The sequence below is a fragment of the Silurus aristotelis genome (assembly GCF_946808225.1).
Source record: "Silurus aristotelis genome assembly, chromosome: 9".
NCBI lineage: Eukaryota > Metazoa > Chordata > Actinopteri > Siluriformes > Siluridae > Silurus > Silurus aristotelis.
Window position 1 is genome coordinate 24,379,408 of NC_139582.1, and position 23,233 is coordinate 24,402,640.

A 23,233-nucleotide genomic window follows, 5' to 3' on the forward strand; every position below is an offset into this window, starting at 1 on the left:
GAGAAAGAGAGCTGAGCCCTCCCCATCAGTCAAAGTATCTATCTTGATCAGATGGAGCAACTGGATCCTTCCCAAATGGAGCAGCATTTCCTTGGAAATAGCAGACCAGCCAAACTTAAAACTAAGATAGATGAGAGAACTCAAATGCTTTAACTGCATATGCTTTAATGTTTGTTTTATCCTTCAGACCTCTGCACTTAATAATATGTTTTGGAAGTGGAGTTTTGACTAAATGTAGTGAAAGACTTATAACCCTTGTATATTTATAATAGGAATTATATTATGTAATTACCATTTAAGAATCCTGGTATTTCATCCAATCTGAATTCTCAGTCTACTAATCTGGATTCTTATTATGTATCTTAAACTCAATATTTTAAAATTACAAAAATTACGTTCATTTTTTTAAAGCACTTTATTAACTGGGGTAACTGGGGAATGTTGTACTCTTGGCCTCCCGCTGAGATGGGAAACTGTATATGTCAGTAAGTCGGCTGACTGGTATGTAGTCTGGAACCCCAAACGTGGATAACAGCTGGTTTGAAGGGGGGTCAATCCATTTGGCCTTCTCCTTCTTACCTGCTTCCTGATTGGCTAGGCTGTATGGTAGCAAGCCACCGATTGGTCGAAATCTCTCCTTTTAGGGTTATGGTGGGAAGCAGGTGTTGTAATAGATATACTGTAGAAGTGAGAGTGTGAGCCTCATTCCTTATTTGGGATGACCTTTACAGCCCCAATTAGCATATGTCTCTTTGGTGCTATGCTGAATAAATGGACTAAGTGTGACACCTACCACTACTTCTACTTCTAAATCTTTCTGTAATGAGATTCTGGTTAAAAAAAAAAAAAATCCTTTGATGAGATTATGGTGTTATATAATGAAAGTCAGTCATTTGTTCCTCTTTATGGTGCACATGCACATGAAGTATAATGCATTGTTATTATTTTAAAAAATTTGATTTGATTTGATTTTTCATTCAACTATACAATTCACTACTATAACCAGATTATCTTCAAAATCAAATGAATAAACATTTCCGTTCACTTTGGTTAATTTTAGTCTTTAAAAAACTCTTTTTGTATAATCCAAGCAAAACTCTAAGCTGCATTTAGCTATTTACTAAATAAATAAAAAAAGATTGTCAAAAGCACTTTTAGTAATTAGGATCTTGCCTGACGACGGTGTCCTTTTTTTAGAAATAAGCTTATGAGATTTTTTTTTTCATGCATGACGTTGCTTTATGGGACTTAAATATGGGATAATTTGTTGTTTTTCAAAAGATTCATTTTTACTTTTTGTTTTGCAATCCTTTTTTGTTAACATTATAACCCGGTTCAGTATTACATCATTATTCTTTTTAAAGGACGTTTAAGAGTTGTACTATTTATATTCTAATATTTTGTATAACATTTTGTATAATTAGTGCAGTATACATTTTATATGTATTATATCAATATTATATAGATTTATATGTAATATGTTTTTAATTCACTTGCTTACTTTAAGAAACGGCTGTATTTTGAAGTTGTAGTGGATCCTCTGACTGTTATCTTGGGATTACTGGCCATAAGCGAAAATACATGAAACACCAGTTTTTTGCAGGGCATGACACACACACACACACACACACACACACACACACACACACACACACACACACACACACACACAGACACACATTCACAACTGAGGAAATTTATCTTAGTCTGTCAACCTATTGCCATTTTGTTTTTGGTGCTGGGAGAAAACCAGGGAGCCAGAAAGAAACCAGAGGGCAGGCACTGGAAAAAATTTAATAGAATCATACAAACAGTAACCCGAGTTCAAGACCAAAGTGGGGACCCTAAAGCTATGAGATGGCAATGCTCTAATATGCTTATTATTATTATTATTATTATTATTATTATTATTATTATTATTATTATTATTACAGCAATAGCCATAATAGCAATGGTAACAACAACAAGAAATAAATAAATAAATAAATAAATAAATAAATAAATAAATAAATAAATAAATAAATAATACAAATAAAAATAATAATAATAGGAACTTGTGGTCTGTGATAATTATATATGTGGGTTGATATAACTTTGTTGTTTGTCATTATAAACAGAAATGTGGGATAGTTGGAATAGAGATTAGAGGCTATAACAGAGATTTTATAGAAAATATACAAACAGAAAAGCACATCAATAAATAGCGGACAGATATATACAGAATGTAGATCTCTGCAAGAGAAGAACAGATGGTAAATAAATGTCATGTATGCCAGGGACAAACACATTATACCATTAGGTTCATCCATAACACATCTACAACTGAGGTATTTATATGTGGTAAAATAATCGTAATGTACTTGTAGTAGTAATACATACTGGTGTTGCAATTATTTTAATAATTAGCCAAACAATAGCTGACAATTAATGGTCAGCTATTGGCCTAGCACTGGTCATAAAATTGGGGCATTGCAAGTATTAGTTATTAATACACTGAATTTTGAAATTATATTTCAGAAACCACTGAACTCATCAAAAGAGCTTAACCAAAATAATTTAATGGTTTTATTTGTAATAAGATTATTTAAAATATAGAAGAGACTGTATAAAATACACTACCGGTCAAAAGTTTCTTCAACAGGATGAGCATGATGCCCTCCAACACTTCACATCTCCTCTACTACCTCATCATCATTATCACAATCACCATTGTTCTCCAACTCCCCCAGAGATCAAAACAAAAAATATTCACGACCAGTTGTATGCACCAACTTCCACCCCCTTCCTATTTGTCACTTCTGGCCACTTAATGAAACAGTGGGAGAAGCACAGTTTGCAACTAATTAAGTTAATTTTCAACAGGAATATAACACGATTCAGTATTAAACAGAAGAGCGGTTATTTGTCAAATATACATTACAGCACAGTGAAATTCGTTCTTCGCATATCCCAGCTTGCCCAGAAGCCATGATACGGCACCCCTGGAGCATAGAGTGTTAAGGGCCTTGCTCAATGGCCCAAGAGTGGCAGCTTGGCGATACTGGGGCTTGAACCCCCAACCTTCCAATCAGTAACCCAGCACCTTAACCACTAAACTACCACTACCCTATGTGTATTAAAGAAAGGCAGAGTCTCTCAGAAGTACTGTAATGGCAGGCAGAAGTTCACCAATGTGCAAAAAAAATGTGTCACAAATTGTGGAACAATTCCAGAATAATGTTCCTCAACATAAAATTGCAAATGATATGTCATATCTCAAAAAGTTGAATCTAATCTAATCTAATCTAATCTAATCTAATCTAATCTAATCATCTACGGTACATAACATCATGAAAAGATTCTAAGAATCTGGAGAATATCTGTCTGCATGGCACAAGGGCAAAAATCAACATTGGATGCCAGTGATTGAACCCTCAGATGCACTGCATTAAACACAGGCATAATTCCATAATGGAAATCACTGCATGGCTTATAAACAACTCCGGAAAGCAGCATAGTGTGAACAGCGACCAAAGACTACCAAAGAAACAAGTCTAAACCTTAATCCTGATATATCGATTTAGTTTATTATGAAATAGGGAGATACAAGCGATGCATGACCACTACACTGAATGATTAAAATGTCCAATTACTTTTGGACCTGTAAAAATTGAGAGACTGGAAAAAATGCTGTTATTACATTTAGTGTGAAGTGTTTGTAAAGCTGGTAAAGCCACACGTTAATCATTTGTGGTTTCTTTTAGAATCTATTTTGGTGGTCTACAGAGGCAAAGGGATGCAAATTGTGACTGATTATAGACTTAACTGTATTAATGATCTGGGTTGCCGTCATTAGGTATAAAACCCAAGTGCGTACATTTACAAAATGCAATGATTTTTGTATTTAATTCTGTTTTTTGGTTAATTTCAGAATGTTAATTTAAGTTTAAAGAAAATTAAGTTTGCTTTGGGTGCTTAAAGTACGCCAATGGGAAATTCACTTCGAGCTTAGCATGAAAGTCAATAATACGGACCTGGCAACACTGTTACCTGCACGCCAACGAGGCTTACCTTCAAACTCAGGATTGGTGAACAGAATCCTGTCATTCTGTGATGCGATTGGTTAATACATCTTACTCCCGCGGCACTTCCCAGCATGGGCAGCATTCTATTGGTGCCCTGAGTTTGATTGTAAACAAACAGCCAATCATTTTTTACAAGGCGGGATTTGTCAGGAAGCGGAAAAAAAACCCACGTTCAACGTGTTACGTCAGTCCTGCGACAGGGAACACTCGACGATTTCCACGCGACGGCTTGCGAGTTGTGTAGTGTTTTATTGCGTGACGTTTACGTATTTATGTTTCATTTAAGTTTATAGCCGCCATGATTTTGATATTCCACTGACTCTCTTGTGTAAGGACCGATAACATGATGGAGTGAGAAGAAGTTTGTTTCGGCTACTTGGTTTTGAAAGGCACTCGAGCGAGATATGTGTGCAGTGTCGCAGAATAATGAGCGGTTCTCTTCCTAACTCTCCGGATGGAAATGAAGACTATGTAGTGCAGCAGGAGAATGAGCTGGAAGCCCTTGCGTCCATATTCGGAGACGACTTTAAGGACATCCGGACTGAACATCCGTGGAAGGTTAGCCTAGTGATGACGCAGAGTTTAATAAATAAGCAGATCGAAGTAGCAGGAGGAAATTGCAGCTGGTTCAATCTTGCACAGTCACAATTATGTCATCAATATGTAAAAAAAGCTTCTTAGTACTAGCTGGTTTCGTGCATCTGGACATGCCCATAACTTGCGCATCTGGACATGCCCATAACTTGCGCATCTGGACATGCCCATAACTTGCGCATCTGGACATGCCCATAACTTGCGCATCTGGACATGCCCATAACTTGCGCATCTGGACATGCCCATAACTTGCGCATCTGGACATGCCCATAACTTGCGCATCTGGACATGCCCATAACTTGCGCATCTGGACATGCCCATAACTTGCGCATCTGGACATGCCCATAACTTGCGCAGCTGGACATGCCCATAACTTGCGCAGCTGGACATGCCCATAACTTGCGCAGCTGGACATGCCCATAACTTGCGCAGCTGGACATACCCATATATTGCGCAGCTGGACATACCCATGCCTTGCCCAGTGTTGTCCCTGCTCTGACACACCCACTTTAGCTTTGTCTGGTCTGGTCCCAAAAATATACAGGACCTGGGTGAGGTCTAGTGTGCTTTAACTGTCTGAAACGAGGTTCTGTCTGAGCCCAGACTTTTTCTGCTGCAGTTGCCAGATACTGTTGTTTGATTTCCAACATTCAGTTATAACAGTAATAATAATCATAACAATAATGTGTATTTTTATATAATGGCATTTTTAGATAATAGGCATAATCATAGTTATACTTCAATAATGTTAACAGGCAAACATAAGGGAGATTCGGATAACTTTCTCACTAGAAAGAGTCAAATCTAAAACTTAAAATGGAAAATATTGCACACAATTAGAAGGTTTATAAAGATATGAAAATGTACTTTTCTTGTTCACATAACTAGAACTATAAAAGCATACATTTTTGGTTATTATGTGCCTGGGAAGTCGATTGTTCTGTGCTTAAAATAAGCTTAAAAGTAAGCAAAGGTGTAAAAGATACTTTATTGGTTCTTGTTAGTTACATTGTAAATAAGTACAATAAAGAACTTTATACCTTAGATTTTTTTATAACCACACACAAACACACATCCAAAATAAATTTTTATTATATATTTTTCTTCCCCTAATTTAGATTAAGCGTCCTCCGGAAGTGTACCTTTACCTGCGCCCAAAAGGTTTGAGTCATGGTCAGGAGTGTTATGTGACTGTGGACTTGCAGGTCAGATGTCCACCAACATATCCGGATGTGTAAGTCTGCATGCACTCCAGCTCCACCACTGCGTCACACACAATCCTTGTTTTTCACTAATGGAAGTTGTCTATGAATTATTATGTGGTTGCCTTAGTTTGCTGTTACAGACAAAAAAAATCACATATCTTGAAAGAATGTAGCCCAACACGGCTGATGAGAAAGTTCTGGTTGCGTTGTAAATGATTGACTGTTGCGCTGATCTGATGCTTGTCTAAAAGCCACTTAGAGGAGGATGATGTTACCACTAATGATCACAAAGTGTATTCTTTCTCCATTCCAGTCTATCTTTTAACCCCAATTATTTCTTCATTTTCTGTTTCATTTTTAATGTTTGTATGTATTTTCCCAGCATATCATGGCCACTATTGTATTAAGGCTTGTTATGGTTTTCTGTTTGAGCTTGAACAGTGTTTTAATTCACTACATGGCAACAACTGTGCAACTTCTTTTTGTTAGTTTAATGATCTCTTTCTCTTGTGCACCAGGCCTCCAGAACTGGAACTAAAGAATGCCAAAGGTCTCTCAAATGACAAAATTCAAAACCTGCAAAGTCACCTGGCCAAACTTTCCCTGGACCGCTGTGGAGAGGTGAGTCAGTTGAGAGTTTGTGTGGGAATCAAGTTAATTTTCAGAAACAGGACGACAGCCATTGTCACACTATTTGGACGAGTTTGTGAAACCTTACCATAAGATTTGAATGTGCTTTTGAACATTCCATTCCACATTTTTGTCTCCTTTTGCTTTATAATAACCCCCACTCCTCAGGGAAATTATTGTGCTTGTGGAGATTTGTGCTCATTTGGCAACAAGGCCATGAATAAAATCATGTGATGTTGGTGAGAAGGCCGGGGGCGCAGTCAATGTTCCAGTTCATCCCAAAGATGTACAGTAGGTTTGAGGTCTGAGCTCTATAGGAGGCCACTCAAGATCTTCCAATATATAACCCATGTAAATAAAATCTTTATGGAGCTAGCTTTGTGTACAGGGTCATTGCCATGCTGAAACAGGTTTGGATCTCCTAGTTAAAGTCAGGGGGAAAATGTGGCCTGCAATAGATCTCTGACCTCAACCTTACTGTACTCATTTTTTTGTATAACCTAAATTACCTGATTTTACTATTATCCTTGTGGCTAAATTCTTACAAATCCTAACACTCCAAAATCTAGTAGAGTGAAGGTTATTATAACATCAAACAGGGACTATATATAGAAAGGGCAGATATGAATCTAATGGCCAGGGGTCCACAAACCTTTGTTTATATAAATGTATATGAATTCCCAGGAAGAGGTGACAGAGTTGACCTAGTTCTTCACCTTTTTACAAGTTTATGATACACAATGTTGTGCCATTTATTAAAAGTGAACAGGACACATGAGACAAGGTGTTTTCTCTTCGTATTACATACTACTATTATTATGTTTATTTTGCACAGCGCTTAATGTAGCTGGCTTTTGTTGGTGTTTGCATATACCTGAGTGTACTTGTACTTGAGTGTACCTGCGTGTTCCTGAACTTCTTTATTTTTTCTTTTACTAACGTATGCTGTTTAATTATACAGCATGGGCTATATTTATTATAATCATGAAGCATGTTTTGATTAAATGGGACATTTATTTAGCTGAAGAGAGGAGGGTCTTTTCTTTCCCTGCTTAAAATTAGTTCTTAGTCTACTATGGAAAAATGGTTTGGACATATAATATGTGTTCTGGCTTCCCTGTGAACACAATCTTAAAAATAAAAAAAAATTTGAAGGCTACAGAATTAAATTACTTGAAGCTTGAACATAAGGGATGCTAATCCTGTTTCAGATTTTAAATGTGACTTTTATGCAGTTTATGGAGCATTCATCTGTGCTGCCAGATGGATGGATTGATTTGGGGTGTGTGTGTGTGTGTGTGTGTGTGTGTGTGTGTGTGTGTGTGTGTGTGTGTGTGTGTGTGTGTGTGTGTGTGTGTGTGTGTGTGTGTGTGTGTGTGTGTGTGTGTGTGTGTGTGTGTGTGTGTGTGTGTGTATTAGGGCCGTAACATTTTTTCGAATAACTCGAGTAATTCAATTAAAGTTCATACAAAAATGTATAAAGGCAAAATAATTTGCTTAGTTTAGTCCATTTAACAAAACACAGAGTACTGTTACCCACGGACCATTATTACTGACGCACCGCTTGCTAAACTCTGGAGCGCTCTAGACATGTAACACAGAAGCATGAATAAAAAATGGAGGAACAGGGAGAAAACAGCGAGGGGTGAGGAGAAGATTCAGGCCAAAGAAAACGGCAGAAAGTTTTCAAAGTTTGGGATCATTTCAAACTATATCATAAAGAAAACACTGTACAGTGTGCAGAATGATGGGGAAATAAGACAAAACTACTTTTCTATATATAAAATCTGATTTTTACAATACTAAAGCACTGTAATTAGCTCAGGAAGTCATTCTTGCCTACTGCTCTCTGACTCTTCAACATGTGAAGACGTTTGGGAAACTGCGTGGACACTGGAGACAATGATCATGTGCACTGATTTTGCATAATGTCTATATTGCTACACTGCATATTACATAAGACATTTTTACATACAGACATTAAGACTTTACTTACGCTTTGTGGAGAAAGGTATTGGGACACCTGCCCTTTACTGCCATATGTGGTTCTTCTCCAAAAGGCTACCACAAAGCTGGAGGTAAACAACTGACGACTGCACCCCAGGCCTCCTCACCCTACCAAACCAGACTTTACCAACACCCCTGTGGCTGATGAACACAAATGTCCACAGGATAGAGGGAATTATAAGAGCAAATTGGGACTAAATGTGGAATTAATTCCTTATTCACTATGAACAATATTTCATCGTTATTTGTAGATACTGCATGGACAAGTTCTGGTGGCACTATATTGTGTTTTGTGTATTTGTCTTACACTGTCTTGTGTTGTCTTGCACTGTCCTGTATTGTCTTGCACTTTCTTGTGTTGTCGTTGCACTGTTTGCACCAGGTTGCACACAATGCACTTTATGTGGCGAGGACACTTACTAGTCCTTAGTCCTGTGTTTTCTGTTTTCTGTGATTGTTGTTTAATGTAGCATTAAGGTTCAGGAGGAATGTTGTTTCATTTCACTGTGTAATGTGTCAGCTATATATGGTTAAAATGACAATAAAAGCTTCTTGACTTGACTTGAGACACCTAACTTCTAGCTACTGTATTTTTCGGACTATAAGCCGCTTTTTCCTACGCTTTAAACCCCGCGGCTTAAACAACGAAGCGGCTTATTTATGAATTTTTCCTGGGTTTTTCCTGGAGTGACATAACATTAGACCAATTAATTTCTGAACGGAAACGAAAAAACTCACCTGTGTTCTGAGCTGCACGGCATCGGGAGAAAAGCTTCACCGATGGAGATTTTTAAACGCACGACGATGCCAAAAGATAAACTCCCGAGAGAAATAGTTGTGAAAGGAAGGAGGAAGACAGTGAACAATGACTTTCTTGGTAGGCTACTGTTTAGATACAAGCCGTTGTAACGCGTTGAGTCTGGGTGAAGGGAGAGCTCGCTAACTCCAGATGCAACAGAAATCATATAAGCACAGGCAGGTTTCCAAAACTCGTGCTTTTTTTATTATTCTTGGCAACAGCGTTACGGGTTAGTCAAAGAAACTTAGAAATGAGCATCAGAAAATAATAAGGACATAATCCTCGTCTTGAACACACGCAGTAATACCGGGAAAATGCAGTGGCAGGCAATTCCCAAAATACCGCTCTGCTCCTAAAGGAAGCGCAACATATTTCACCCGTTACACCATGTGTAACGTGTCTTTCGTTAAAGCCTGTGTAAAGTTCATTAGTGTAGACACCTGCAGCTTATTTATGTTTAAAATAAAAATATTTGTAAAATTCAGTGGGTGCGGCTTATATATGGCTGCGCTTTATAGTCCGGAAATTACGGTATATGCGGTTATTACCACCAAGTTGGAGGCACACAATTTTATAGAATGTTTTTGGATGTGGTAGCATCAACTTTTCCCTTCACTTGAACTAGGAGACCGAAACATGTTCCAGCATGGCCAAATGCCCCTGTGCACAAAGCAACTCCATAAATATATTATTTACATGGTTTAGAGTGCAAGATCTTTAATGGCCCTCTATAGGCCTCTGACCTCAACTCTACTGAACACTTTTTGGATTACTCACTGCATTCCATGCCTCCTCGCCCGACATCACCCTGACCTTACTGACACACTTCACTGGCTGAATGATCTCTCCAATCTGCAATCAAACAAAAGTGGACAATCTTCCCAGAAGAGTGAAGGTTATTTTAATAGCAAATGGGAACTAAATGTGTAATGTGAAGTTCACATACATATCTTATGGTCAGGTGTCTACAAATTTATGTCCATAGAGTGTATCGTGTGAGTTCGTCATGTCAAGAAGCTTTTATTGTCATTTCTACCATATATAGCTGATGCAGTACACAGTAAAAATGAGACAACGTTCCTCCAGAACCCTGGTGCTACATTAAACAACATAGAGCTACAACACATAACATAAAGCTACATAAAGTGCATCGAGTGCAAACAGTGCAGACAGACAACACAAGTGTGGGACAAATACGCATAACACAAAATACAAAATAGCGCAGACCAGTAAACCTACTGTATACTCTGATTATACAGTACTGACTATAAAGGACTATGAACAAAGAGCATTTGTAAACATAAACACAACGCAGTGCAAAAACAGCAGTAGCAGCAGTCAAGAGGTGTAAAAAAAACCCAGCATGTAAACAGTATAATATGATTAAATATAAATAGTAAATGAATGGTGGTGAAATGGATTGAGATGAATATTAAGTGTGTGTTGAGTTCAGGTTGTACAGTTCAGTAACAACTTCAAAATTGAATTTAAATTTCATTTAATTATATTAGTAAAATCTCTCTCTCTAATATGCTTTACTGTTGATACCAAATACAAAACAAATGGTAAATGGATGAACCTGGTGTCTCCTAAGCCTACCTACACAAAATATAATTATGGAATTGTGCAGTCAGTCCACTGTTCAGACTGAACTCTTCTATGTGAAAGGAAACCTAGGATTTAGAAGTCTCTCCCTCATACAAGCCTAGAATCAGTCTTGAGTACAGTGTCAAATATTCAGACAAAGCATTGAAATGCCCTTGGTTAGAGTTAGTTGGCAGCCTGTGCAAAGATTTTGAAAATATTTAAAATAAAATCTTGGCAATCTTATCAAAGCATAAAAGCTTTGTGCCTGTTTGCTATTTGCATCCCATTGATCGACTCAGTCATTCTCTTCACCTGATTTTCTCCTGCTGCAATGATTGCTTTACCTGCATAGCCTAAACATCACTATAACATTACTGGGAAAAGGTAATACAAAGAGTGTGTTAAGATTGATATGCATGGATGTATGCATTGCTTGGTTGGCCTACTAACCAGTTTTGCACTAAAGTCTCTTTTATTGAACAGTTGAGCTCAATACAACAGACTTTCCATTTAACACTATAATGAATTTAAAAATGACCCTGAAGCTTCTTCTTATAAGTTGCACACAATCTCATAGGGTCTTGTTTACATAATTGTACTTTTTGGCAATGCAGTTTCAGAAGAGAATGGAAAAATCACACTATCCTGTGTCAACCAGATGCAGATGGGTAACTTTTTAAATCTGGTTCCTCTCAATGCTTCCTGCTTATGTTGTCTCTCGTGGTTTTCCTGTCAACGGTCACCGCTGGCTTTGCTAGTTAGAGATACATATGTTACCATATACATTGTTTAATGTTCGATACAAATTAATTACAATTTAGCTTTTTTTCTGTGCAAGTGTTTATGTGCTTTTATTATTTGCTTTTATTATTAGTTTCATTCCTCAGGCTATTCAACACCACAGCTTGAGTCTAATCATGTATCATTTTCATTACTGTTAAAACAATTGTGTGCTGCTCACAGACAACCCAGGAGACATTGCTATGGCTGAATACTGGTAAACAGAAAAAAAAAATTCCATAGAAATGGCAAAATATTATGCTTTTAATGGTCTAAATAAGTCACTGGTCAATAAATGAGAACTATTCATACAAACCCAAAGTAACTCAGCATTGGAAGCTTTCCTCTTAGATTTCTTTAAGTCCTTTCGGTTAAACTTGAAGTTTTTTTCCAGAAAGAACACTCAGTGTTTTTCCCTTCACTGTTAATGAGCTTCAAACAGTTTAGGAGTTGCTGAAAAATGTTGTGAACCCAAACAGGTTTAATATTACATCAAACATTTTAAGCATTATTATGATTGTACCCTTTGCATGCAAGAACATTCTAGAAATTATTTGAGCCCCACGCCTCACTGCAGCAAAAGTCACAATGTCCTTTTTTTACTCAGATATAAAAAAAGTATTTATAAACAATTTTTAATCATTAAACATTTGTTCTACTGACACGCTAAGTCTCAAATCAAACACCAAAATCCGCCATCATGCACACATCTGGCAATTTAATCCATTCGTGTGGAAACCATTTGGTGTCCTGATAATTTACGTAATTTAAAACACCATAATTACTTAAAAACATTTACAAGAATGTTTTGTCTTCATGCTCTTTGTTGAGCAAAAGTTTTACTACTAATAAGCGTACATTTGCATAAAGCATCCATATTTGTTTATGCCTATGTTGATTAGAGTATTAAACATTTGAAAAGTATTAATTTAAGGTACATTTGAAACAGATACAAATGTGTGATTTAAATATTTAAATTGATTGACAGCCCTATACATTACACATTTATTTTATTTTATTTTTTACCTAAGCTGATTATTATTATTATTTTTTTAAATAAAAAACACATTAAAAAGATTAAGATTTCAGTTGTTGCGTGAACATGTACTGTTTTATTATTTCAGCATCTAGTAAAGTTGTTATCATAACCGTAATCAAATTTCTACACTTTCCCACTGCAGGTAATGATCTATGAGCTAGCAGACTTTGTGCAGGGCTTCCTTACAGAGCACAACGTTCCACCTTCTCGCTCCTTCCATGAGGAGATGCTGAAGAATCACCGGCGGGAGCAGGAACGTCTGGCTCTGGAGGAACAGCAGAGGATTGACCAGCGCCGCAGGCAGGAAGAACAGATGGTACATCCTTTTGACAGTCTCGTACGAGATTATCTTATTGATGCCTTAATAGATATATCGTTTTTATTGAAACTAGAATTAGCCTTTAGCTAGAAATGTTCCATGTTACACGTACTAACTATTTTCTACCATTTTGACAGCAAAATGAGATACTTGCTGAAATCCAGAGACGAGAAGAGGAGAAGCGAGAGGAAAAGAGGAAGAAAGAGATGGCCAAGTTGGTACGATTATAGAGAATACTGTTTTAGCTTAATACTAGCAAGGGATTATCATTTGCTTGTTATGCACTTCACAACTTATCTAATCAATAATTAACCAATTATGTGACAGCATACATAAAATCATGCAGATATACAGTCATGTGAATTGATCGTACACCCACTTTAAATTCTATTGTTTTACGTATGCGAAAATAAAAGAATTCTGGTCCTCAGCAGGTCTTAGAATTACATAAATATAACCGCAGATAAATAACAACACATGACATATTACACCGTGTTATTATTTATATCATATAAATAAAGTGAAAATGGAAAAGCTATATGTGTAAATCTAAGTACTCTTTTAAAGTTTGCATAGGATCTAAGATGCTAAGTAGCAGCTAAGTGCTACTAATAATATCTCTTTAATTAGCTGATGATCAGTAAGTGTGGCCACCTCAATAAAAGCCCAAGTTTTAGCAGTTTGCTGGTCTGTAGCATTGAGGTGTGTGTTAACATCAGCACTGATCCTTAATGTTCAATTCATGTTTCTGAAAGTACTATTAGAAAAAGACTAAACAAGTAAGACTTGTTTGGGAGGATTGTCAGGAGAAAGCTTCTTCTCTCTGTAAAGAGCATGGCAGCACAGTTTGCAAATTGTTGCACAGTTTGACTTCTGGAACAAAGTCCTTTGGACAGAAGAAACCAAAGTGGAGATATCTGACCATAATGCTCACTGTCCTTAAAACCATACTGATACTTAAAACCATAGAATTCAAAGATGATGTACTTTTTTGTAATGTATTTTCACACAACTATTGGTCATGTGCTTCATTTAATGTTCACATCTGAAATCAGAGTGGGTCAAATGTACCCTCAGTGACTTATTAGTTATGGCAGTTATTGTCTTTTGTCAGCACAAATATTTCAAAATTTTCAACTTTTCCACTCAAAACTTTCCACATCATTTAATTTTAGCTCTAGAGCGTGTTTATGTGAAAACTAGCAGTCTCTAAACTACTTAGGCTTGTGCATCTCCCACTAACAAACATGCCTTTGCCAAAGTCTCTAAATTCCTGAGATTTTTCCTCAATCTGATGTTAGATGTGAGCATGAATTGTAGCTGTTGACCTGTATCTGCATGATTTAATGCACTGCACTGCTGCCACGTGATATGCTGATTTGTAGATTTTTTCATGAATGAGCATGTGTTTTGATGAACGCAAGCTCTTGAACTTTATTTGCACGATTTTATGCATTGCTACTGATTGGATAATGGCCTGATCCGGTACACAGGAGTTCCTATTTATATTGAGTCAACTTAACATTAAAATACAGATATTGTGGGGAGTTACGTGATTGTATCTTATTATTTACGAATTTTATAAATACATTTTGACATTCAAGTGTCAATGAACAGTGTCTTTTTAATAAAGTATAAATACAAACATCTGTCAGCACATCAGAAAAAAACAAGATTCACAAAAGCTAGCTGAGACGAAAGAAATGCATAAACAAAATGTTCAGTTTTATTGAATGCAAACTATATAGACAGAAGTATGTGGAAATTTCTACAGCCACACTCCAAAATCTAGTGTAAGCCTTCCAAGAAGTTATTGTACCAAGGTGGAAGTAAATCTGGAGTTTCCCAGAGACAATATACTTTGTCGGGCTGCCAATAACCAAACTTTTGGTCACTTGTGTGAATCTTGAGCTGTGGATAATGTGAAATGCATTGATAAGAGAATCTTCACCGTCTTTCACACGTGGAACATTACGGTGTAAAGAAGCCCCACCTGGAATATTATTTGCCCAGAGTGAAGCATGGGGATGGATCAGTGATGATTTGGGTTGCAATGTCATGGCATTTCCTAGGCCCCCTATTCGAGCTAAATGGTCCTATCCTATCTGCATCCTGTGCTTTAAAATCTTGAATATTTGTGTGTGTAATATATATATATATATATATATATCACCCTACCTTTTCCATATCCACCCTACCTTCCTCTCTCCCAGTAGATAAAACATGCAAATCGAATAAAAAATGCAATCTTTGCTTCATTTCTCTAGTTTAACTTACTTGCAAAAACTAACAAACATGGTAACTTGCTTTTCTGGGCCACTGTTTTGAACAGAAATAATATGCTGACATTTCAAGCTGATTCTCCTGTAGGAGCGTTTGGAGAGTGTGTCTCAGCCGACTTTAGGAAGCCCAATAGCAGGCAGTGCCAGTTCCCCTGTACCTCTTACTGAAACAACAGAGAACAGAAGAGGAGTTTCTAACAGACGTCGCACTACTTCCAGCAGCAGACACAGGTGTGGAAAGTGGCCTCCATTTAGTTTTCTACATCCATTTACAGACTACCGAATGTCTGAACAATTGCTCTCTACATATTTTCCCTGATAAGGCGAGACACGTACAATGAAGACAATCCAAGTCCTCATGAAGTCCTACACTTCAGCAACAGTACTATGGGTGAGATCCTGGTTCACAGAGGAAAATGCATAGGTAAGCTTTTTTCATGGTGTTAATAATTCTGTGGTATTTTAAACCAAAATCTCAGTGACCTTTTTATGCAACATACACCATTGATTTCCGCTGTGTGTGTGTGTGTGTGTCCACGTGTGCAAGGTAAGAGTGAGAGGCTGGGCCGGAGTGTGTTCTATGCCCTCAATGCAACCTCAGGAGAATTTGCTGTTGTGTACGAATGGATGCTTTGCTGGAACAAGAAGATCGGGAAATTCTTCACCAGCCAGGAGAAAGAAAAGATTGAAAAATGTAAAAAACAGGTAGGAAGTTTTTATTTATTAATTTGTTAAAATGAAATGCAATGCACATGCAGTTTGCATCCAGATGTCGGCTGATACCCAGGTACCCTATTGGTTCATTTCAACATTTTCCATTAAATGTAAGTACATTGACCAAAACATAGGCATTGCATTGAGTCACTGTGTCCCAAGTTCTCGAGAGTAGAGAATCTTATACTGTTTATAATGCTTTCCCACTGTAATATTTATTTATTCAATTGCCCATTTATTAGAGCAATAATGCAGTATTTTATAAAATATCAACATGGTCCAAAAGCTTAAGACTTTCATTTAAAATTGGAAATAAACAGACAGTTAAGAAATATAAAAGTGTTGAAAACAAATAAAGAAATTTAATTATCTGCTTTGTATTTTTTATTTTTCACAAATATGGAGATTTTATTCATGTCTAGCCTTTTATTGAAGCATGATTTTATACACCACTCAAATGGCATAAACAATCACATACGAATCTAATATGGACTATACATTTTGCACAACCTTGTTGAATCTGTCCGTCCACTGTCATAAATCTGCCATAAAAGGAGACATACAAAATACCGTGAATTTCATATTAATATTTCAAAGATTAAAAATATGTGACATTCAGGCTGGTATCAGTAATATAATTTTTAATAAAACTTTTGTACTAAGTTAAAAATGAATTAATTTTCTGTAGTCAGCCCTGGACCTGGATATTTTTCAAAAACGTCTGAATACATTGACTTTTTTGATATTTGGTAAAATGCTAGTTCATATATTAGAGATGTAGCTGTGCACATATTCCTACCAAACTTTTTCTGTACAGGGCTTTAAGTAAGGTGCACATGTGTACCAAATGCAATCCTTTTTTCCATGTGAAACATAGTTAAATTCTGAGTTCCCTCAGGAAAGTGGGGGACTACAAGTTTGTCTAACCCTAACCCTCGCACTTTGAGTGCAGTAGAAAAAAACCAAGGAAACTAATTTGAACGCAGTGTCACTGTGACTGCTCACTCCATAGCAATTTGTAGCGATCAAATTCACCATTGCCATTCGTCATTGCCAACATTTTACGTCTGTCTCACGAGATGGAAGGATTAAAACCTTTGTTAAAGTATGCTGAAATAAGTAGAACATTTAAATAGAACATATCTTTAGAAAATGTAATATTAAATTTAAAACACACACACATGCTTATATATGCATCTGTATTACCCAAATGGGTTCTAACAAATGTATAGTATTTAATTACATTTTACCATTTATAAAATTTGATTGAAATAATAGAATTTGACAACTGATTACTCAATTTGATCAATATAATAAGTTTATTGCATTAATTTGATTTGTTGTTTTATTTTTTTATATATTCAATATTTTTATGTAAACCAAGCAGGCATTTTATTTAAAACCTTTAAAATGTTTTTCACAAATGTTAATAATAAACTGCAATGACAAGCATGTTGCATTTCTGCCCCCTAACTGTACCAAACATTTTACTGAACCGTGACTTAAAATCCGTTTTACACCCCTATCTCATCTAACTAAATTAGTTGAACATTACCAATAGGCATTGTCACAAACAGCTTTTCTGAAATCCAGTTGTAGATTTAGATCTGTGATGAGCAAGCCAGAGGTGACAGTGGCATAGAAAAACTCTCTGAGAAATCACAGAAAAGTATTTAGGATTACAGCAGTAGTTCTGCCATATTGGACTTGTTGATGTATGTAATACATGTAGAATAACACAGTAGATCGCAGGGGTGTCCAACTAAAATCTGTAAATGTGTAGGTATATAATATTTCTATATACAGTGAGGAAAATAAGTATTTGAACACCCTGCTATTTTGCAAGTTCTCCCACTTAGAAATCATGGAGGGGTCTGAAATTGTCATCTTAGGTGCATGTCCACTGTGAGAGACATAATCTAAAAAAAAAGAAATCCAGAAATCACAATATATGATTTTTTAACTATTTATTTGTATGATACAGCTGCAAATAAGTATTTGAACACCTAAGAAAGTCAATGTTAATATTTGGTACAGTAGCCTTTGTTTGCAATTACAGAGGTCAAACGTTTCCTGTAGTTTTTCACCAGGTTTGCACACACTGCAGGAGGGATTTTGGCCCACTCCTCCACACAGATCTTCTCTAGATCAGTCAGGTTTCTGGCCTGTCGCTCTATTGGGTTTAGGTCTGGAGACTGGCTAGGCCACGCCAGAACCTTGATATGCTTCTTACAGAGCTACTCCTTGGTTATCTTGGCTGTGTGCTTCAGGTCATTGTCATGTTGGAAGACCCAGCCTCGACCCATCTTCAATGCTCTAACTGAGGGAAGGAGGTTGTTCCCCAAAATCTCGCAATACATGGCCCCGGTCATCCTCTCTTTAATACAGTGCAGTCGCTCTGTCCCATGTGCAGAAAAACACCCCCAAAGCATGATGCTACCACCCCCATGCTTCACAGTAGGGATGGTGTTCTTGGGATGGTACTCATCATTCTGGATCATCCAAATGGTCATTGGCAAACTTAAGATGTGCCTGGACATGTGCTGGTTTAACATGCATGATTTCAAACCATGACGTCTTAGTGTATTACCAACAGTAACCTTGGAAATGGTGGTTCCAGCTCTTTTCAGGTCATTGACCAGCTCCTCCAGTGTAGTTCTGGGCTGATTTCTCACCTTCCTTAGGATAATTGAGACCCCACGAGGTGAGATCTTGCATGGAGCCCCAGTCCGAATGAGATTGACAGTCATGTTTAGCTTCTTCCATTTTCTAATGATTGCTCCAACAGTGGACCTTTTTTCACCAAGCTGCTTGGCAATTTCCCCGTAGCCCTTTCCAGCCTTGTGGAGGTGTACAATTTTGTCTCTAGTGTCTTTGGACAGCTCTTTGGTCTTGGCCATGTTAGTAGTTGGATTCTTACTGATTGTATGGGGTGGACAGGTGTCTTTATGCAGCTAACGACCTCAAACAGGTGCATCTAATTTAGGATAATAAATGTAGTGGAGGTGGACATTTTAAAGGCAGACTAACAGGTCTTTGAGGGTCAGAATTCTAGCTGATAGACAGGGGTTCAAATACTTATTTGCAGCTGTATCATACAAATAAAGAGTTAAAAAATCATATATTGTGATTTCTGGATTTTTTTTTTTTAGATTATGTCTCTCACAGTGGACATGGAAGTACGATGACAATTTCAGACCCCTCCATGATTTCTAAGTGGGAGAACTTGCAAAATAGCAGGGTGTTCAAATACTTATTTTCCTCACTGTATGATTTTATTTCTTGACTTTTAATGAACATGACCAAATAGTGACATCAGTTACCTTTTTAATGCTTAGAAAATGGCTGATTCATTTCTGGCTGTTAGTAAGGCAATTCACAGTTTAAACTGGTTTTGTTTTAGTTTAACTCTGGAGGATAAATGCATTCCCCTGTCTGTTCTGTTTTCATTTTAATATAAGCATATGGATCTGTTGGCAAATCAGACCACATAAAAAATAAAAGATTATTGGAAATGATGTTTGGAAATCTCTGGAAGTTCAAATATTTCTGTCCTCATATGATCTGTCTTGTCATCATTTGTTAGTATGATAGTATGCACATATCTCACCTTTCGCACCACGACACTTAAAACTCTGGACTCGCACAGCACAGTGCACTTTATATTTTATACCACACCATACCGCACACGGACATTTTACACCACACCATACCACACACAGACACTTTATGGACATTTTACATCACACCATACCGCACACGGACACTTTATGGACATTTTACATCACACCATACCGCACACGGACACTTTATGGACATTTTACATCACACCATACCGCACACGGACACTTTATGGACAATTTTAGTTTACTGTTTTTTACTGTTAACTGTTTACTGCCATAAGCATTTTTTGTATATACATCTTTTTCTCTCACATATACAGTGAGGAAAATAAGTATTTGAACACCCTGCTATTTTGCAAGTTCTCCCACTTAGAAATCATGGAGGGGTCTGATATTGTCATCGTAGGTGCATGTCCACTGTGAGAGACATAATCTAAAAAAAAAAAAATCCAGAAATCACAATATATGATTTTTAAACTATTTATTTGTATGATACAGCTGCAAATAAGTATTTGAACACCTGTCTATCAGCTTGAATTCTGGCCCTCAAAGACCTGTTAGTCTGCCTTTAAAATGTCCACCTCCACTACATTTATTATCTCAAATTAGATGCATCTGTTTGAGGTCGTTAGCTGCATAAAGACACCTGTCCACCCCATACAATCAGTAAGAATCCAACTACTAACATGGCCAAGACCAAAGAGCTGTCCAAAGACACTATAAACAAAATTGTACACCTCCACAAGGCTGGAAAGGGCTACGGGGAAATTGCCAAGCAGCTTGGTGAAAAAAGGTCCACTGTTGGAGCAATCATTAGAAAATGGAAGAAGCTAAACATGACTGTCAATCTCATTCGGACTGGGGCTCCATGCAAGATCTCACCTCGTGGGGTCTCAATTATCCTAAGGAAGGTGAGAAATCAGCCCAGAACTACACGGAAGAAGCTGGTCAATGACCTGAAAAGAGCTGGGACCACCGTTTCCAAGGTTACTGTTGGTAATACACTAAGACGTCATGGCTTGAAATCATGCATGGCACGGAAGGTTCCCCTGCTTAAACCAGCACATGTCCAGGCACGTCTTAAGTTTGCCAATGACCATTTGTATGATCCAGAGGAGTCATGGGAGAAAGTCATGTTGTCAGATGAGACCAAAATAGAACTTTTTGGTCATAATTCCACTAAACGTGTTTAAAGGAAGAAGAATGATGAGTACCATCCCAAGAACACCATCCCTACTGTAAAGCATAGGGGTGGTAGCATCATGCTTTGGGGGTGTTTTTCTGCACATGGGACAGGGCGACTGCACTGTATTAAGGAGAGGATGACCGGGGCCATGTATTGCAAGATTTTGGGGAACAACCTCCTTCCGTCAGTTAGAGCATTGAAGATGGGTTGAGGCTGGGTCTTCCAACATGACAATGACCCGAAGCACACAGCCAGGATAACCAAGGAGTGGCTCTGTAAGAAGCATATCAAGGTTCTGGCGTGGCCTAGCCAGTCTTCAGACCTGAACCCAATAGAGAATCTTTGGAGGGAGCTCAAACTCCATGTTTCTCAGTGACAGGCCAGACACCTGACTGATCTAGAGAAGATCTGTGTGGAGGAGTGGGCCAAAATCCCTCCTGCAGTGTGTGCAAACCTGGTGAAAAACTACAGGAAACGTTTGACCTCTGCAATTGCAAACAAAGGCTACTGTACCAAAAATTAACATTGACTTTCTCAGGTGTTCAAATACTTATTTGCAGCTGTATCATACAAATAAATAGTTTAAAAATCATACATTGTGATTTCTGGATTTTTTTTTTTAGATTGTCTCTCACAGTGGACATGCACCTACGATGACAATTTCAGACCCCTCCATGATTTCTAAGTGGGAGAACTTGCAAAATAGCAGGGTGTTCAAATACTTATTTTCCTCACTGTATATCTATCTTTATATCTTATTTATTCTTATATATTATTTTATATTGTTTTTATACTTTATTTATCAGTCTTCAGCTTTTCTTTGTATGATTTTTCTCCCCATCCTATTCCCTCATGCCGGACCCTCATAATAAGCATTTCACTGCATGTTGTAAACTGTATGTATGTGTATGTGACAAATAAAATTTGATTTGATTTGATTGGATGCGGCGCTTGGAGGATGTGCTACCGAAACTAAAGTTATTGTGGTGTTTTTATTATTTTTTTCTATGTGGTTCCTAGTATATTGTAGAAGCCAGCAGGAACCCAGATTCTTTTGGATTTAAATAACATTTATTTAAACACATGCCATTAATTACTTGCGGTATTTTTCAGTTAAGAAAAATGTTCAGTCACCTGCATGTTTATTTATTTATCTATTTATGTTTCCCCTGTAGATCCATGGAGCAGAGAGTGAGCTGAACTCACTACTAAAGCTGGACCACCCCAACCTGGTGTGCTACCAGGGGATGAGCTACAGTGAGCGTGAAGATTGTCTAGTGGTGGACCTTCTGGCTGAGCATGTGCCCGGTAGCAACCTGGCTCAGAGCCTCTCTGCAGGCACACAGCTACCCCCAGATCAGTTGAGGCACCACACCACCCAGCTACTCGCCGCTCTAGACTACCTCCACAACAATTCGGTGGTGCACAAGCAGCTGGCAGCCTCCTCTGTGCTTCTAGATGCCCAAGGCAATGTGAGGCTGACTGACTATAGCCTGGCTAAACGGTTAGGGGACGTATGCAAGGAGGACATTTTTGAGCAGGCTCACGTGCGCTTCAGCGAGGACACACTGCCAACACCCACCGGCAAGAAAGGGGACATCTGGAGCCTCGGGCTGCTTCTTTTGGCTCTCGCTCAGGGAAGCGAGGTCAAGGAGTACCCTGTGACCGTTCCATCCAGCCTACCTGCTGATCTTCAGGATTTCCTCAAAATGTAAGTTTACCATAAACATTCCGAAATGCCATGCATCCACCTACAAACTTCTGGGTTTTTGCATAAAAATAAGTTACAGTTTAGTGCTTCAGACATTCTCAATAAAACATGCCGTTTATTAAATGCGAGTGTGTGTCTGTGTGTTTGCCTATGCTGTGCTCGGCCCCTCAGTGTGAGCTGTTGCACAGGTGTATTTGTTTTAGTGGTGATGACTGAGGGAATTTTGTTAAAAGTCTGGTGTGTCATGGTTGTTTATCCTCCTCTGGGCTTCTACCGGCATGTTAAAGGAAAAAACAAACATGAGTAATGTTTTTTTTTATTTCAGACTTATGTTCTTGACTATATTTGGCAATTTGTGAGGTAGCCGAACGGATTGGGACATTAATGGAAAAAGGGCATGTTATTTGTTTCTTAAAATACAGATCAAAATTTTTTTTTAAATCAAGACATTTTATTAAAAGCATATTTCTTTTTATTTTTGTATAAGGATTGTATTTGATTTTATATATATATATATATATATATATATATATATATATATATATATATATATATACACACACACACACACACACACACACACACACACACACACACACACACACACACACACACAGTGGGTGCGGAAAGTATTCAGACCCCCTTAAATTTTTCACTCTTTGTTATATTGCAGCCATTTGCTAAAATCATTTA

General features: G+C 37.5%; 1 protein-coding gene across 1 annotated transcript in view; it reads left to right on the forward strand.

Moving 5' to 3' along the window:
• The first annotated feature begins 4,230 nt into the window (after positions 1-4,230).
• Positions 4,231-23,233, forward strand: part of eif2ak4 (eukaryotic translation initiation factor 2 alpha kinase 4) — a 63,662-nt gene continuing 44,659 nt past the window's right edge. The window contains exons 1-9 of the mRNA XM_083550569.1: positions 4,231-4,622; positions 5,777-5,892; positions 6,382-6,484; positions 12,848-13,021; positions 13,162-13,242; positions 15,395-15,537; positions 15,630-15,730; positions 15,854-16,011; positions 22,005-22,540. Coding sequence (XP_083406695.1) covers positions 4,491-4,622; positions 5,777-5,892; positions 6,382-6,484; positions 12,848-13,021; positions 13,162-13,242; positions 15,395-15,537; positions 15,630-15,730; positions 15,854-16,011; positions 22,005-22,540 — 1,544 coding nt within the window. The 5' untranslated portion in view covers positions 4,231-4,490. The remainder of the gene's footprint in view (positions 4,623-5,776; positions 5,893-6,381; positions 6,485-12,847; positions 13,022-13,161; positions 13,243-15,394; positions 15,538-15,629; positions 15,731-15,853; positions 16,012-22,004; positions 22,541-23,233) is intronic.